This window comes from Pan paniscus, chromosome 8 (genome assembly GCF_029289425.2).
Source record: "Pan paniscus chromosome 8, NHGRI_mPanPan1-v2.0_pri, whole genome shotgun sequence".
Taxonomy (NCBI): Eukaryota; Metazoa; Chordata; class Mammalia; order Primates; family Hominidae; genus Pan; species Pan paniscus.
In genome coordinates this window covers 29671063-29688364 of record NC_073257.2, presented here as the reverse complement: position 1 = coordinate 29688364, position 17302 = coordinate 29671063, and the positions used below count along the sequence as shown (strand labels likewise).

At 43.1% G+C, this 17302-nt stretch overlaps 1 protein-coding gene across 1 annotated transcript in view; it reads left to right on the top strand.

Moving 5' to 3' along the window:
* Positions 1–17302, top strand: part of CUBN (cubilin) — a 314944-nt gene that overhangs the window by 293554 nt on the left and 4088 nt on the right. Inside the window, exons 62-67 of the mRNA XM_003831178.7 lie at positions 4315–4477; positions 4827–5032; positions 8967–9114; positions 10165–10346; positions 13951–14116; positions 16321–16556. Of these exons, the coding sequence (XP_003831226.3) occupies positions 4315–4477; positions 4827–5032; positions 8967–9114; positions 10165–10346; positions 13951–14116; positions 16321–16556 (1101 nt within the window). The remainder of the gene's footprint in view (positions 1–4314; positions 4478–4826; positions 5033–8966; positions 9115–10164; positions 10347–13950; positions 14117–16320; positions 16557–17302) is intronic.

Genomic DNA, 17302 nt, shown 5'->3' with positions numbered 1-17302 from the left:
CTCCCAGTAAGAATATCAAAATCCTCTTGTGATCAAATTCCCAGGAAAATATTAAAAGATAAAGTCCTAAGGATATTAATGTATGAAATTATTACCTTTGAAAAGAATTGTAGTCCAATATCAAAGTCTATTGCCCTTGTGCATTAAAAGTTCGTAGAAATTAAAATCCAAAAATTTTCTTTCCCAGTTTTTCTAACTGCTCAAGTCAGTAGCTGGGTGAAATGTGGGATTTTGCCGTGATTGTAGCAGAGCCTGCCTGCCACTAAGTTATTTGTACAATGCCTTCAGGATCTTTAGCAGATTCTAAAACGATCAGATTTCTAAAAGTTGAGAAAATATAACATTCTTCTCAGCACTTACCCACATCCACAAGACTTAGAACGTAATTCAAGCTCCAGGTCCATCACAGTTGTGCCAGGAAATGTTTGCTCCCAGAATGTGGCCCGTAGCTGCGTATAATGGTGTAGATCCTAAAGGCACCATTTATATCCCAGTTTATATACGATTCCCCCTCCTCGTCATTAGATAGGGCGTCCCCTGCAACGCACTGTAGGGCAACCTGGCAAAAGTCTGTAGTGAAGATTTAGTGTTATCAGAGAACAAGAGAGCAGATAGAGATCTTGGGTTTGAGGCAGAGGAGTTTAGAGCCTCCTGTGTCAGTTATCCCGAGGCCACAAGCTATTTCAACTCACTTAGGAGAAATCTTACTATGGCAATGAATGAACTAACACAAGACCAGCTTGGGGCCAGGTATGTATGTCATTTCCTTCCATCCAGCCCTGGCTTCTGCCTCCTACCTTCCTTCACATTTACCAGTTATCCATTTAAAACCCAAATCTGATCTTACATCACGTAGGATCAGATCCAGACTCCTTGGATGAAATGTATGGAACTTCACAGCTTTGTTTGTTGGACTTCGTCATTTCTCCTGTTCTCTCACCCTGGCCTCCAGGGCCAATGAAGGGGGTCAGAAGTTGTTGACACGTGCCATGCATTTCACACTTCCATGGCCTGGCATTTATTACTGTCTGGCTGGGATACCCTTCCTGTTTTGTAGGTCTGGAAGGTCTTTTTTTTTTTCTTTGAGACAGAGTTTCGCTCTTGTCATCCAGGCTGGAATGCAGTGGTGCGATCTCGGCTCACTGCAACCTCTGCCTCCCGGGTTCAAGCAATTCTCCTGCCTCAGCCTCCCAAGTAGCTGGGATTACAGGCATGCGCCACCACGTCTGGCTAATTTCGTATTTTTAATAGAGATGGGGTTTCTCCATGTTGGTCAGGCTGGTCTCGAACTCCTGACCTCAGGCGATCTGCCTGCCTCGGCCTCCCAAAGTGCTGGGATTACAGGGATGAGCCACCACGCCCCGCAGGTCTGGAAGGTCTCTACTTACATTTAAGGGCCATCCCAAATGTCAGTCTCCATCACGTGGGTTCTCATGATACACTCCCATTATTTTATTGTAGCACTTATTTTTCTCTATTTTGTATATAATTTATATACACACATATATTTATGTGTATGCATAATGTACGTGCATATATACACAAATATATGTATTTGTATATTTAATTTGTAGACCTTTACTCTCCTTTGTTCATGAAGGGGTCTTATGTCTTGAAGATGAGGAAAGGGCTTTACATGTCCTTGTATGCCTGGGATCTAGCACAGAGGCCTGGCACACAGGTCCCAGAATAAAAATGCTTGCTAATATAAATGTGATCATAAAGACAGCAATGATTATCATGAAATTTTAACTTGTTTACCAGAAAAAGTGCATGACCTAAAACTTGGCAAATGTGCTCTTCCATGAAACAAAGGGGTGAAGATTAGAAAACTCGAGTTTCATCTGGTTCTGAATTAACTAAAATCATGTTTAAGTTGGAAAGACAGTGCCATCTAGTGGTGCATTTCTTTTTCTTTTACAATGACTGGTTTTAGTCATTCCTGTCTTACATAATCCTAGCACTTTAGAATAATGTCAGTGGTCATGGTCATGGCTGTTCTGAGGCCTTGAACACATCATAGCTCTGTTATGAATTGAATATTTGGAGTTAGATACACACAGACACTCATTTTAGAAGTAAAATGGAGATTACTCAGAAGAAAACGTTTTCTAGTTATGTGTTTCAGAGAAATCCAAGCACCCACTATTTCAATGGATGTTTCTAGAAGGGAGCCATGGTTGGGAATTGTTCTGGGTACTGGCGACACCACAGTGAAGAAGTCAGACAGACTCTCTGTCTCCCCACACGTGGGACTTACATCCTTGTTGGGAAAGAGACCGGACAAAGTAAATAAACAATAAATAAGATCAGTTTTGATTATAATAGGAAAATAAAACAGGATGATGCTATGGGAGGGCAACATTCAATAGCATTGGCTTCTCTGAGGAGGTGACATGTCAGGTGAGGGCCCATGACAGGGAGTCCTTAGCTGTGTGGGTTCAGCTTCACCTGAGGAAGGAAGAGCAGCAGGAACAGAGCTGTGGACAGGAGTCCTCCTGGGATGAAGGAAGTGCAGCTAGCAGTGAGGTGTGGGCAGCCTGGGAAGGAGGCACAGGCCAGAGCAGCTGGGGCTTGCAGACTGTGGGAGGGAGCTGGAATTTTACTTTAGGTGCAATGGGGATCTGCCGGAGCATTTTAGACAGCAGGAGCATCACCTCATTGGAGTTTGCAGACATGCAGGCAGTTCAGTGGAGAACACTATGGCTGCTCTGGAATTAGGCCTATTAAGAAGATGTTTCAGTGGGAACAGGTGAAGGACGATGGAGGTCACCTGGAGATGGAGCCCTCTGGGATGTATTTTGCAGGTAGATTGGAGTAGTTGTGGAGTGAAGAGAGAGAGAGAGGAATCAGAGATGACTAAAGTTGTAGGCTTGAAACATTGAGGTAAAGATGGCTCTGGGAGAACAGTTTTGGGAGGGCTAGTGGGACAGAGGAATCAAAGCACTTGTTTATTTATTTATTAGATATTTATTGAGAGCCTCTCACGTGCAGACACTTTTCTAAAAACTGGGAACATGGCAGTGAGCAGAAAAGAAATCTGTGCATTCATGGAACTTGTATTCTCTTCAGAGGGAAAGCCAATGAAATAAGCAAGTTTAGCCTGGACAACATAGGAAGACCCCATCTCTAAAAATTTTTTTTAATTAGCTAGGCATGGTGGCATGCACCTGTAGTCCCAGGTACTTGGGAGGCTGAGGTGGGAGGATCACTTGAGCCCAGAAGTTCAAGGTTGCAGTGAGCTATGATTGCAGCACTGCACTCCAGCCTGGGCAACAGCGTAAGACCTTATTTCAAAAAAAAAGCTAAATATGTAGTATATAGAAGAAGGTAACAGTTGCTTGCTGTGGAGAAAAATCAAGCAGGAAAGGAGATGGGAATGTTGGGAGAGTTTACATCCGGAAGGCCTTATTGAGTTGGGGATATCTTTTTTTTTTTTTTTTTTTTTTTGAGACAGTCTTGCACTGTCACCCAGGCTGGAGTGCAGTGGCACCATCTCAGCTCACTGTAACCTCCACCTCCTAGATTCAAGTTATTCTCCTGCCTCAGCCTCCCAAGTATATGGGATTACAGGCGTGTACCACCACGCCCGGCCGAGTTGGGGATATGTGAGTAAAGACCTGAAGAAATGCACGAGGACAAACTATGTGGATATACAGGGAAGAGCATTCCAGGCAAAGTGAACAGCAAATGCCATACCCAAGAAGCAGCAACACACCTGGTTTGGCTCAAGAAGCAGAATCGAACAAAGTGAAGACAATAAGAAATTAGATTAGAAAGGTCAGGGGTGGGAGAGGAGAGAAAGCCATTGTGATGCCTTTGGCTGTTCTATTGAGTGGATGGGAAGCAGTTAGGAGGATTTCAGCAGAGCAGTGACATGGTGTGACTTACATTTTAACAGTATCCTCTCGATGACATTTTGAGAATACACTAAAGAGGAACACGAGCAGAATCAGGGGCTTCATGGGAGGCTGCAGTGATCATCTAGGCAAGAGATCAGAGCAGTTGGGGCCATAGTGTGAGTCGGTGCAGAGGTTAAAGCAGCAGCGGGTGAGCGGACTCTCATAACACCTTCTTTTAAAAATCATATATTTCCCAAAGAGGAAAAAAATGTTAGGCGTCATAACAGGTTTTTCCTGAAAGTCATAATATAATCAATCCAATTATAATTCTGTTCCTAAATTAAGACTACCTCTAAGAAAATCAATGTAAAAATGTTTAATCGTGACCTATTGCGACTTCACATCCAATTTAGTGTGAAATATGCAATTTTTTTTTAGTAATGGAGAAGTAATGAATTGTTTTTCTTCTCAGTTATATGATGGGGATAGTGAAAATGCGAACTTGGCTGGAACGTTTTGTGGTTCCACAGTACCTGCTCCTTTTATCTCTTCTGGTAACTTCCTTACGGTTCAATTCATCAGTGACTTAACATTAGAAAGGGAAGGATTTAATGCTACATACACCATCATGGACAGTGAGTAAAGAGAAGCATTTTTATATGTTATGAAATACACATGTATTTATGCACTGAAAAGAATGCCCTGCTTATTATATCGAAATTTCAATGTTAATTACTAAACTCAATGTCAATTACTATCTAAACTCAATGTCAATTGCTAAACACCGTGTTAATTACTGTATGTTTAATCTGTGGTACAAATTTGATACAATCTTTAGTCAAGGATATAAACCCTGAATTCTTAATAGAGTGATGAAAATATAGCTCCTCCGGGGTGGGAGGCAGGGAAGACAGAATTTTAAAGATTGCCTGAGATGAGACATGAATAAAATGTCTCCTGTGTTGCTTTTTCTTCCCTCTCCAGTGCCTTGTGGTGGAACATACAATGCAACTTGGACCCCACAAAATATTTCATCACCCGATTCATCAGACCCAGATGTCCCATTTTCCATCTGTACTTGGGTCATTGACTCCCCTCCGCATCAGCAGGTCAAGATAACTGTGTGGGCATTACAGCTGACCTCGCAAGACTGCACGCAGAATTACTTACAGCTTCAGGACTCACCGCAGGTAACAATTATAGGATGAATGGCAGTCACATCTAGTGACCTTTTCACCAGTATTTGCAAAACACTTGAAGTAATGAAGCCATGATGAAATAATTTTCTTTTTTTTAATTGTACTTTAAGTTTTAGGGTACATGCGCACAATGTGCAGGTTTGTTACATATGTAAACCTGTGCCATGTTGGTGTGCTGCACCCATTAACTCGTCATTTAACATTAGGTATATCTCCTAATGCTATCCCTCCCCCCTCCCCCCTTCCCCCACCCCACAACAGGCCCTGGTGTGTGATGTTCCCCTTCCTGTGTCCATGTGTTCTGATTGTTCAATTCCCACCTATGAGTGAGAACTTGCGGTGTTTGGTTTTTTGTCCTTGCAATAGTTTGCTGAGAATGATGGTTTCCAGCTTCATCCATGTCCCTACAAAGGACATGAACTCATCCCTTTTTATGGCTGCATAGTATTCCATGGTGTATATCTGCCACATTTTCTTAATCCGGTCTATCATTGTTGGACATTTGGGTTGGTTCCAAGTCTTTGCTATTGTGAATAGTGCCGCAATAAACATACGTGTGCATGTGTCTTTATAGCAGCATGATTTATAGTCCTTTGGGTATATACCCAGTAATGGGATGGCTGGATCAAATGGTATTTCTAGTTCTAGATCCCTAAGGAATCGCCACACTGACTTCCACAATGGTTGAACTAGTTTATAGTCCCACCAACAGTGTAAAAGCGTTCCTATTTCTCCACATCCTCTCCAGCACCTGTTGTTTCCTGACTTTTTAGTGATCACCATTCTAACTGGTGTGAGATGGTATCTCATTGTGGTTTTGATTTGCATTTCTCTGATGGCCAGTGATGATGAGCATTTTTTCATGTGTCTTTTGGCTGCATAAATGTCTTCTTTTGAGAAGTGTCTGTTCATATCCTTCACCCACTTTTTGATGGGGTTGTTTGTTTCATGATGAAATAATTTTCTAAGTTACTTCCAGCTTAATGTGTTTTTCATCCATACACAAAGCCCTCCAATCAGGTGTGTCAAGAAACTTGAACTTGGTCCTGCAGGTCCAGAGCTCTCAAAGCTTCATGTGCCTAAGAATGCATTAAGATGCATCTTAAAAGTGCATCCTCCCTGGCCCACCCTCAGAGACCGAATCCCCCATGTAACACCCATTTATCTGAATTTTTGACAAACACCTCTGGTGTTTTGGTGCCAGTACCAGAGCTCCACGGACCATGCTTGGAGAAATACCTCTAGTTAGTGGGATTTATGTATAGGTTGAATTGAAAGGGTCAGTACAGAACACAAGAGAATCAGTGAAGAGGCTGTTTGGCACTAGTCCGATAGGTTTATATTCATGGTAATATAAGAGAGATAAAAAGAAAAGGGCTGGGTGTGGTGGCTCATGCTTATAATCCCAGCACTTTGGGAGGCCAAGGCTGGTGGATTACCTGAGGTCAGGAGTTCAAGATCAGCCTGGCCAATGTGGTGAAACCCTGCCTCTACTGAAAATACAAAAAATTAGCTGGGTGCAGTGGTGCGTGCTTGTAATCCCAGCTACTCAGGAGGCTGAGGTAGGAGAATCGCTTGAACCTGGGAGGCGGAGGTTGCGGTGAGCCAAGATCGCACCACTGCACTCCAGCCTGGGCGACAGAGTGAGACTTCGTCTCAACAACAACAACAACAAAATCCATTTTGAGCTTTAAAAAAGGCTGAGTCTGAATTTCCTCTGGAATAAGATGTTGAGGAGACAGTTGGACACAAAGTGGGTTGTTGACCGAAGGCCCAAAGATTTTTGTGCATCATCATTATCATGATAGGTAATTGAAAAATGAGAAGAATGAGATTATCTGGGGAAAATATGCAAAGGGATTGGCCATGAACTGAGGATGGATACCGGGAGAACATCTGAGAATACCTGGATTGTCTTTCTGCAGTTTGGGGAGCAACTAACCCTCCCCAGTTCATTCCAGTAAAATGTCATGGTCAAAGCCCCATATGCTGGACTAGTAGAGTATCTGTTGTCTTCTGAGTTTTCAGGGTCCCCTTCATTATAAATCTGGGGTCCCCTGCTTCTCATGTGGTCTTGCTGGGGAAAGAAAAGTCCAGGTTGTGTGACTCCAGTGTGAAGAGGCGTGAGATGTGCTGGCAGCTGAATAGACCCTGGACTTGCTGAGTTTTGTGCAAAGCATAGATGCTGAGATGAGCTCCCAAGGTGGACAAGATGCTAGATTATCGTCATTCCATTGGTAATGGTTTTCGGGACAAAATCTCATTACCCAGTGGTACCCTAGAGGACTTACAGCCAAGTGGAACAGGCCCTTTGGGTGAAAGCTCTCTCAATTTTCCCTGGCTTCACGAAGCTAAGACAATGGGGATCAGTGGGGCACAGAATGGCACTTTCAGGGCACGAGGCACCGGCTGAAACATAACAGCAGCTGGAGCAGCCTCGAGTAAGACCCAGTGTTTGTCATAACTGAATAATGTTTTCCACTGAATGAATACAGGAAACAATCAAGGGTTTCAGACTGGGTAGGTAGGGAGGAAAGACAAACATTGACGGATGAGCTGGGAGAAACTGGGATTCTCGGGGTATCCAAGAGTAGACAGAGCAGCCCTAATTGGCAGATCATGAAGGAATGATGTGTCGGGTGGTTACGGAGGATGTTCAGTGGTTAGCTGGCACTGGAGATGAACAGAGATGCAGAGATGGAAGGCCCTAGAGTTAAGAAATACAAAGTTAAGGGTGTTTAATGGCTTGTCTATAAAAACACAGAAACCTCTAAAGGGTTCAGAAAGGAAATCGGGGGCAGGAGATGACTATGAGCTGAGACACCTCAAGTCTTTCATAAATGAAGGGAAGTAACTGGGAGAAAAGTAAATGAGAGTGACGATAATGGTAAGAATATCTTTGGCCAGTTGTAGAGACCGTCGAAGGAGAACCAGCTTTGAGACGAGGATGGAAGCTGCAGTGAGGAATGTGGAGCATCCCTCCCTTCCCCCGAGGCTGGCCCCCCACCCTTCCCACTCAATGAACTGTGGAGCATGGGTAAAGAACAGCCTCTACCAGGAGGCTGCTGGAGAACCAGGTTTTGCTAAGGCCACAAAGTGGAAAGGTGGGGGATGTATACAGAGAATGACTGACAGTGCGGTTAAAGTTCACAGGATACAGCAAAGTTAGACAAGGACCAAGAGCAGGAGACAGTGGGGAAAAGGGGTGGAAGCCCCGAGCAGTTACAGGAGTTTTGCAAGCAGAGACGGGTGGGGTGTTTCAGTAGGTTCCTAAGGACTGCAGATATTAGAGACATTCCTGTGACAGGGAGGCTGCAAATACCCTGACTTTGGTACAACTTGTTTTTACCCAAGAACTGATGGGCATTCGACTGCATTTACTCCAGGCTTTTGAGAGGTGATAAGGGCTGCCCTAGTGTTGCAAAGGGGAACCGGTACCTCATGACAGGCCCCGGCTGGCTTGGGGGATGTACAGTGGAACCAAAGGCTCTGATTAGATTTGCTAAGGGGTAGTAAGGGCTGGATCAGGGCGATGGTGGTTGTTAGTCCCATGGAGCTCAGGACAATGGCAAAAGCCCCAGGAGGAGAGATCCAGTGAGCTCTCAAACAGCCTAGCGATCCTCAGAGCAATGGCACAGGCCTCAGCTAGGAAGTTGCATAAAAGGCGAGGGATCTTATTTTCAGCAGGGAAATGTCTGTGGTTTCAGCAGAAGCTTTGCCTCCCTTCCTCCTGCTCCTCTGGGAAGGTGCAACTTGCATCAATTCCAAGGCCAACGTGAGTCTTCTTGCAGAGCACTTCCAACAACAGAGCTGGTTTCCATGGCTAAATATTTAAACCATACTTTTATATGCAGTCTAATTTCTGTTACGGCCTGTTCTCTTCTAAGACTAAATCTAACATGATTTGGCTCCCATTTCATTTCAGGGTCACGGAAATTCAAGAATTCAGTTCTGTGGCAGAAATGCTTCAGCTGTGCCAGTGTTTTATTCTTCTATGAGTACTGCAATTGTCATTTTCAAATCTGGAGTTGTAAACAGAAACTCTAGAATGAGTTTCACCTATCAGATTGCAGGTGAGGCCAGGAACTTCATCTTTTATTCAGAAAAGCTGCCATCATTACCATTATTCCTAGAATAATTACAATTATTTCTAGAATTGACTCCTGTGAGTAAATTAGGATTTGTTAACAAAAACCACATCCCTCTCTTAACTAGAACCCAGCCGAATTTAGCAAATTACTACAGTTGGTTTCTAAAGAGATAAAGAGCATATAATACTAACCAGGATGGTTAGAATGCTAGCATTTTCTTCAAAGTATATGTAGTTGATTTTAAAAATATGCCAGTTATCTTATTAATTATACACTTAACCACATTGAATATACATTTTTATTTACAAGAAATATATATATTTATTTACAAAAGCTTTATCAAAATATAAGTCTCATATCATACAATTTACCTTAAAGTTTATATTGCAGAGGTTTTTAGTATTTTCACAAAATTGAAAATCACAAAATTGAAAATCTTTGAAAATTATTTTGTAAAAAGCAAAAAGCCTTGAAAGAGTTACCTGATTACTATCACTAAGAAGTTTATTTTCACAGAACACTTTATTTAGTACTTATTTTGAATTGACTCAAATGAAAGCTTCCTTTGGTTAAAACAAACAAAAGTACTTTTGGTATTTTTTTACCAAAAAAAAAGGTAAAGAACGATTTGCCACAAATAACTCAACAATGGATTTAAAATCCTTGTGCAAAACTCTGTCTTGGAGGTAGCATCCTTGTCGAAAAGAGAGTCTGAATGCTACTTCCACCTCAATGTGATCAGAAAAGTTCAAAGGATGCTCAAGTATTCGTCTTTAAAGGAGAAGCCTCCTGTGTCATGCTTCCTGTAGGCGTGTTTGTGTGAACGAGCTGTTGCGTTGCACCTGTGTGTGCTGCTTGAGCAATTCAGTTCACTGCTCAGGGTCTCAATTATCTCAAAGGTAAACGAAGAAGCTGGATTACTTTTTTCTAAAGTTTATCAAATGTAATGATCTTTTTGAAGGATTCCTGTGAAGTTGAAAGAGCACTAAATATTGGAATGCATACATTAATTATGCATATTTTTCCTCTAAGATTGCAACAGAGACTATCACAAGGCATTTGGCAACCTGAGAAGCCCTGGATGGCCAGATAACTACGACAATGACAAGGATTGCACCGTTACTCTCACGGCCCCCCAGAACCACACCATTTCCCTCTTTTTTCATTCATTTGGCATCGAGAACTCAGTTGAATGCAGAAACGATTTCTTGGAGGTGACATGCATTTGAATATTGTTTGAATGAATTATTTAAAAGATGGTGGATCACTTAAGATTTTACACCTTTTCTCTAGTGCTGCTAATACTATATGATTCTTATTTGTTTCATTAATTTATTCATTACCCTTTCATTCCCTAAACATCTACAGAGCACCAGTCCAAACACCGGAAATTGGGAACCTCAGGGCCTGCAGGAGACTCCTAGTCTGGCAGGAAGGACAGATAGGGTATAGCCAATTACAGCACAATGTGGAAAGGACTAACTGAGTCCAGCATGGGTTGGGGTTCCTAACTCAGTCTGGGAACTAGAAGGCTCAAGAGGGCAATATGTAAGTTGAGACCTAAAAGGATCAGAGGGAAGTCTAAGGACAACATGCTGGTTCTGTAAAATGAAACTCAATGATACTAAATAGCTCACCTAATTTTCCTGACAGCTACAGTAAGTTTGGGGCATCGTCAACATCCTCTAAAGACAAGTGTTTCCTTGAATAAATGCTCCCTGGTCTCAGGGGGTGTGGTCTGTCCTTTCTTCACCACAACTCCAGAGCTTGAATTTGGGCACAGAAGTGACTTCACTGTTTGCCCATCGTCCACCCACCCACCCTCCACTCCCACCCCAGGACACACTGAGAGAGAAGCCCCCTTGTGCCTGGAGCAGGCAGAACCATGCGCCTCGTGGGCCTGAAACTTTGGGGTCCTCCAGTGCCCCCGATGAGCTCCCTCTGTGCTCTTTCTGCCCCATTGCCTGCATTGGGCATATGAGATGGAACATGAACATCATCGCTCATAGGCAGGAGATAGTCTGAATAAGCCTCATCTGATGTGGACCCAGTGTGTGGAACTCAGCCCCTGTGTTTTGCCAGAAAAACCCCAGAGCTCACGGGGTTTGAGCTTTGCAAGCTCTGTCGAAAATGCATTCATCCTTAGGAAATATACTTAGGTGGAACCTAAAAACCAAGAGCATAAAGATGCTGAGTTCCTCTGTGAGTGGAGTTTAAATCTAAACCTCATCCTGACCGTCTCTAAACTGGCTTTGCACCACACAAGAGTCTTCAGTAAAGTTTCCAAAAAGTGTGCTTGTTCCTCTACCCCTGATCTGGAGTTGTATTTTTTATTTTATTTTTTTTCTCACTGCCTCTTTAATCAGGTCTTCATTCAAAATAAGCTGCCCAAGAGGATTTGACCTTTGTAGCATAAGCAAATGTACCGGTGTAGGCAGCGGGCTCCTTTCATTCTGTAGGACGATTCTTTCTAGCGGGCCTCTGCTCAGCTGATAGTTTCTTGGTAGCTTCAGCCTTTGTTCCCAACAAAACATCTTCTGCTTCTTAGCACCAAGGGCTTTCTTTCTTTCTTTTCTTTCTTTTCTCCCCTGCAACCCCCCTCATCTGATCTGGCTCCTAGGGCTGCTGGCACCTTCTGCCCAGCCTGGCCAGGAAGGGTGTTCCGGCATATGGTCTTTGCATATGGGTTTAGCTTCAACATGATTCCTGACACGGAGTTTTATCATCCTGGAAAGCTCTCCCCTTTGGAATTCATCTAAATCCTTTATTAATCAATAGCCTTAACATATAGTGCCATAAATAACACTCGGAGGAAGCTCATGCCTTTTCTAAAGGAATACTCGCCACGACAGGAGACCGAAAGATGTATATAGCAGGGAGGAAATGAAGAGGCAAATACAGTTATTCTTTGTGCCGGTCAGGTTATTCAACTTGGACCTGTGTACCTCCCCCACCATGGAGATCCAAATATTTATATGAAGTGTAAAGCAGAAAGAATGAGGAGAGTGGGATCTGGAGGAAAGATGGAATAATCCCGTTAGGTTGGAGTCACAGTGCAACTAACTCTTAACTCACTCCAGCTTGAATGGACCATTATTGATCAGAGTCACCGTTTGCCATTTGCCTGATAGATGCTGGGAAGCAAAGCCTTGCTTTCCAGCCGTGGAGAGTGAGAATTCCTCCTCCTAGTTGTCCTTCGTTACTCCACAGAATGGATCTGAAACTTCCTGTCCCATAAGCAAAGAAAGGAAACCACCGCTTAGGCCTGTAAAATGTAGCTCCATCTGGCTCTCAGTGGGAAGGCTGTGGGCATAGTTTCTTGGCAGCTGTACCAGGAAGCCTCAGCATTCCGTTCTTGTGAACTGCAGTGGGAACGGAAATGTCTGACTGAGAATTCTGACTGTGTTACTACCAAGCGAGGGCCGAGCTCTAGACCATGCTTGGAATCTGTTTTCATGCCTTCACCTCCCCTTTCAAGATCCTCTGATGTCCCAGAGATGCCCACTGCTCTAGGTGGCCCCATTCTTCCTAGGAGAGGAAAGTGAATAAGACAAGTTGTCAGCAGTGTCGGTGGAAATTAGTATCTCGCTGCTCCTCTCAGAGCAACGGCATTTTGAAAGAGGACCCTGAGGGAAAAACGCCCAAACTCAAGAGCGTGGTGCTGGCTATGGCAGCCCTCCCATCTACTAGCGGATGACTGGCTACTCTGTCATGGCAAGGTTACTTTGTTTAAACACTCAGCAGAATAGTCCCCAAAGCACTAGAAAGGCATTATTCTCTCCCATGGGCTACTACATAGACCTAAAAGCAATCTCACCTGATCAACACAGCCCAGCAAGATGTCTTAACTCTGTGACTTAAGATACCAGCAATTAACCAAAGTTTAAACCATGGAATTATATAGGGAACAGAGGAACTTCCAATACTTTGAATACATAGATCAGTAAAATCAGCATTTCTGTATGTCAGGCTGGTTCCAACATACATTGCCCGCGTAACGTTTCCGTAAGAAGCGTCGAGAGCCCTCCTGGAAGCAGGGATGGTTGTGAATGCAGGGCAGGAGCCAGGCTGAGGGACAGAAAGGGGTTCAGTTCATAGTGTGGTTCTCTCTCCCTATAAAACAGAGGCTCATCTCCTGTTTTTATATGTGTCTACTCAAAAATGAGTTGAAACAAAAAAACAACAAGGCCTCAGAATGTGTTTGTAAAACATATTTAACAACAGACATTGTATAGATTTATAATTCTGTCCTTTGCCCATGCAGAAATTCCTTTCGTTCTGAACTTTATTATACTTTGCATTGTATTTTTTCATAGCCTCTTTACAGCCAAGTAATTTTCAATGAGAACACGTGGACACACACACATACACACACACACACACACACACACACACACACACAATGAAAAAGGTGTAATAGTTGACTGGAAACAGAGCAGGCAACATTGCCCCCACCCATCTCCACCTTTTAAAAATTCACTTCACCTACATTCTCCAAAATGTTTCCCCAAAAACAAAGGCTGCAGGATCACAGCACAAACTATGGTATAAAAAAGCTGCCTGGTGTTTTAATTGCTGTAGGTTAACAGATATTTCCGAATCCAAATGCAAATGTTTTTTGATCTACACATGGAACATTTTTCCCCTTTGCAAGTGAAGGTGACTTCTGCATGTATTTTCAGAAAACCCTTCATTCTTAACTGTATAAAAAGACAAAGCTTTTCCGACCAATGTCATCATTCAAATTGTCTCCCATTTTAATGTATATACCTTAGAGAAGAAAGTGTAAGTTTAATAATGAATGACTCCTTCCTAAAGGTGAGAAATGGAAGTAACAGCAATTCACCATTACTGGGCAAGTACTGTGGAACTCTGCTGCCAAACCCTGTCTTCTCTCAAAATAATGAACTATACCTACGATTTAAGAGTGATAGTGTAACTTCTGATCGTGGATATGAAATCATCTGGACTTCATCACCCTCTCGTAAGACATTTGCACTTTGTACGGGAAAGCACTGTGAGAAAAACATGAGGTGTCTAATAGTAAAAGGCAAAGTAACCTTATATTTTTAGCTACCTGTGTACCTGATTAGTTTATGTTAAGAATAGAGATTTTAACAATGAAAGTACAGATTACTTTTTTTTTTTTTTGAAATGGAATCTCGCTGTGTCATCCAGCCTGGAGTGTAGTGGAGTGATCTTAGCTCACTGCAACCTCCACCTCCCAGGTTCAAGTGATTCTCCTACCTCAGCCTCCCAAGTAGCTGAGATTACAGGCATGCGCCACCATGCCCAGCCGATTTTTGTATTTTTAGTAGACACAGGGTTTCCCCATATTGGCCAGGCTGGTCTCAAACTCCTGAATTCAGGTGATCCAACCTCCTAAAGTGCTGGGATTACAGGCATGAGCCACCGCGCCCGGCCAGATTACTTTAAATTCTACATTTATTCATTATTTCTGTTTACAAAAGAATATATATTCATATATGAAGCATATATAAGGTAAGGTAGGAAGATTCAAAAATTCCTTGTAAATTAAATTTTTTTAGACTTTTTGACTTTTGGCTTGACCATCAAGGAAGTTCTTTGAGAATTTAAAGAAAAATTTTTACCAAAAATCCAACTTATGAACACATTCTGGCATATATATGAGTGGTTGTGCTTCTCGCAGGCCCTGACGTTTCTTGGCGGTCCTGGAAAGAAATTGCTTTTTTTAGGGTAGTAAGTATCTTCTCACATTTTTGGCTGGCTGTTTATCAAACAACTAAAGAAAATTTAAGTCATGTCAATACATTTAATTCAAGAGAGGAGGAATACCTTTATAAAATATCCCAAAATACCAAAATACCTTCAAAATAAGAAAGATAAACAGAACTCACTTTAAATATCTTAAGAAAAGGGTTCTATAAAGACAATCGTGGGTAACGGAATCTTGGCACCCAAAGGAAGCTTAAAGGTGACCTCCAATGCTCAAATTTTATCAACGAGCAAATAAAACACCAAGATTAAGCTAGGTGCTGTGGCTCACACCTGTAATCCCTGGGAGACCAAGGTGGGTGGATCACCTGAGGTCAGGAGTTCCAGACCAGTGTGGCCCACATGGTGAAACCCCATCTCCACTAAAAATGCAAAAATTAACTGGGTGTAGTGGCACATGCCTGTAATCCCAGCTACTCGGGAGGCTGAGACTGGAGAATCACTTGAACTTGGGAGATGCAGGCTGTAGTGAGCCGAGATCACACCACTGCACTCCAGCCTGGGTGATGGAGCAAGACTCCGTCTCAAAAAAAAAAAAAAAAAAACCCACCATGAACCCGGGAGGTGGAGCTTGCAGCGAGCCAAGATCGTGCCACTGCACTCCAGCCTGGGCGACAGAGCAAGACTCCGTCTCAAAACAAAACCAACCAAACAAAAAAACCCACCAAGATTAATGAGTTGCCCAAAATGCTCCACTAGACTGAGGTGGAGGTGAGATTAGACCTCAGTGGTCAGAGGCCCAGCCACGTGCTCTGTAACTATGCCAGCCAGCTTCTTCCTGTCCCAGAGATGACCTGGATCTCCACAGATATATAGTCTCAATCATGACAGCCTTCATATACAGATTATCAAATTGAACAAATTAACACCAAAACTTGAAGTATTTGACCTTAAGTATGTCAGTTATTAGCCTGGTAAAGTCACTTTTATAATGAAGTCATTCCTGCCATCACCTACAATAATGCACTCCCTCTTGGTTTAGTGCTGAATTTTACTTCTAATTTTACTTCACTCACATCACTGGCGTCAACTCTGGGCATGCAAAGATCTCTACACCATCGAAAGCACACAGACAACAACTTGATTTTCTCCCACAGTTACTTTATCAAGTTTTTTTTTTTTTTTTTTTCCATTCTGCTCTCAACTCCCAATTTTCAAAGTACAGTCCTGGAGGAAGTTATCCCTGGGTTGTGATATGCAGGCAAAGGCACGTGTGTGGAGGATGGAAGAGGTGGAGGTGGCAGTGGGAAGAGAGGGGAAGCGAGGAGAAAGGGTGTAGCCCAAAGAAGAGGAAAAGGAAAAGGGATTTCTGCCTCCATTATTCTTGCAGAGTCTCAGCACCTCAAGAAAATAAAGTCTTATTGCCTAACAAGCCAGACTGGACGGTTTATATGTTGTTGAAGCAAACTTCTTGTCCTGTTTTCCTTGCAGGATGTGGTGGAACTCTTTATGGAGACAGAGGCTCATTCACCAGCCCTGGCTATCCAGGCACATACCCAAACAACACGTACTGCGAGTGGGTCCTTGTTGCTCCTGCTGGAAGGCTTGTCACCATCAACTTCTACTTCATCAGCATTGACGATCCAGGAGACTGTGTCCAGAACTATCTCACACTCTACGATGGGCCCAACGCCAGCTCTCCATCCTCTGGACCATACTGCGGAGGCGTGAGTAAAACAAACATTTTATATTCCCATTTGTTATTTTTAGACAATAATGAGTCACTTAGTGTAGACTTTTTTTTTTTTTTTTTAAGATGGAATCTCGCTCTTGTCACCCAGGCTGGAGTGCAGTGCTGCGCGCAATCTCAGCTCACTGCAACCTCCGCCTCCCGGGTTCAAGTAATTCTCCTGCCTCAGCCTCCTGAGTAGCTGGGATTACAGGCGCCCACCACCGCACTCAGCTACTTTTTGTACTTTTAGTAGAAACAGGGTTTTGCCATGTTGACCAGGCTGGTCTCGAACTCCTGACCTCAGGTGATACACCCACTTCGGCCTCCGAAAGTGTTGGGATTACACGCGTGAGCCACTGGGCCCGGCCTAGTGTAGACTTTCAAAGGCAGACACTGCAGAGGAGGAAGCACAGCCTTTAACAAATTGAGCAGTTTTCCCACTTGCCTTTCTATTCTGGGAGCATGAGTGCCATCTGGTGGGCATTGCATTAAATTACTATTAAGAGTTACCAAAATCAGCTCTGCGTCAGAATCACCTGTGGAGTTACTTACATTAGACTTCCAGTTCCCACCGAAACCCACTGAATCGGGATTTCCCAGGGAGGAGTCACAGCGCGCTGTTTTTTAAAAAAAAGCTCCCTCTGTGACGTCAGTGCACTGCCTAGGGTTGAATACCCATGTTTATTTCTGCATAAATAGAACTGTAGAAAATTTGGACACGTGGCTCTATTTTATCTACTT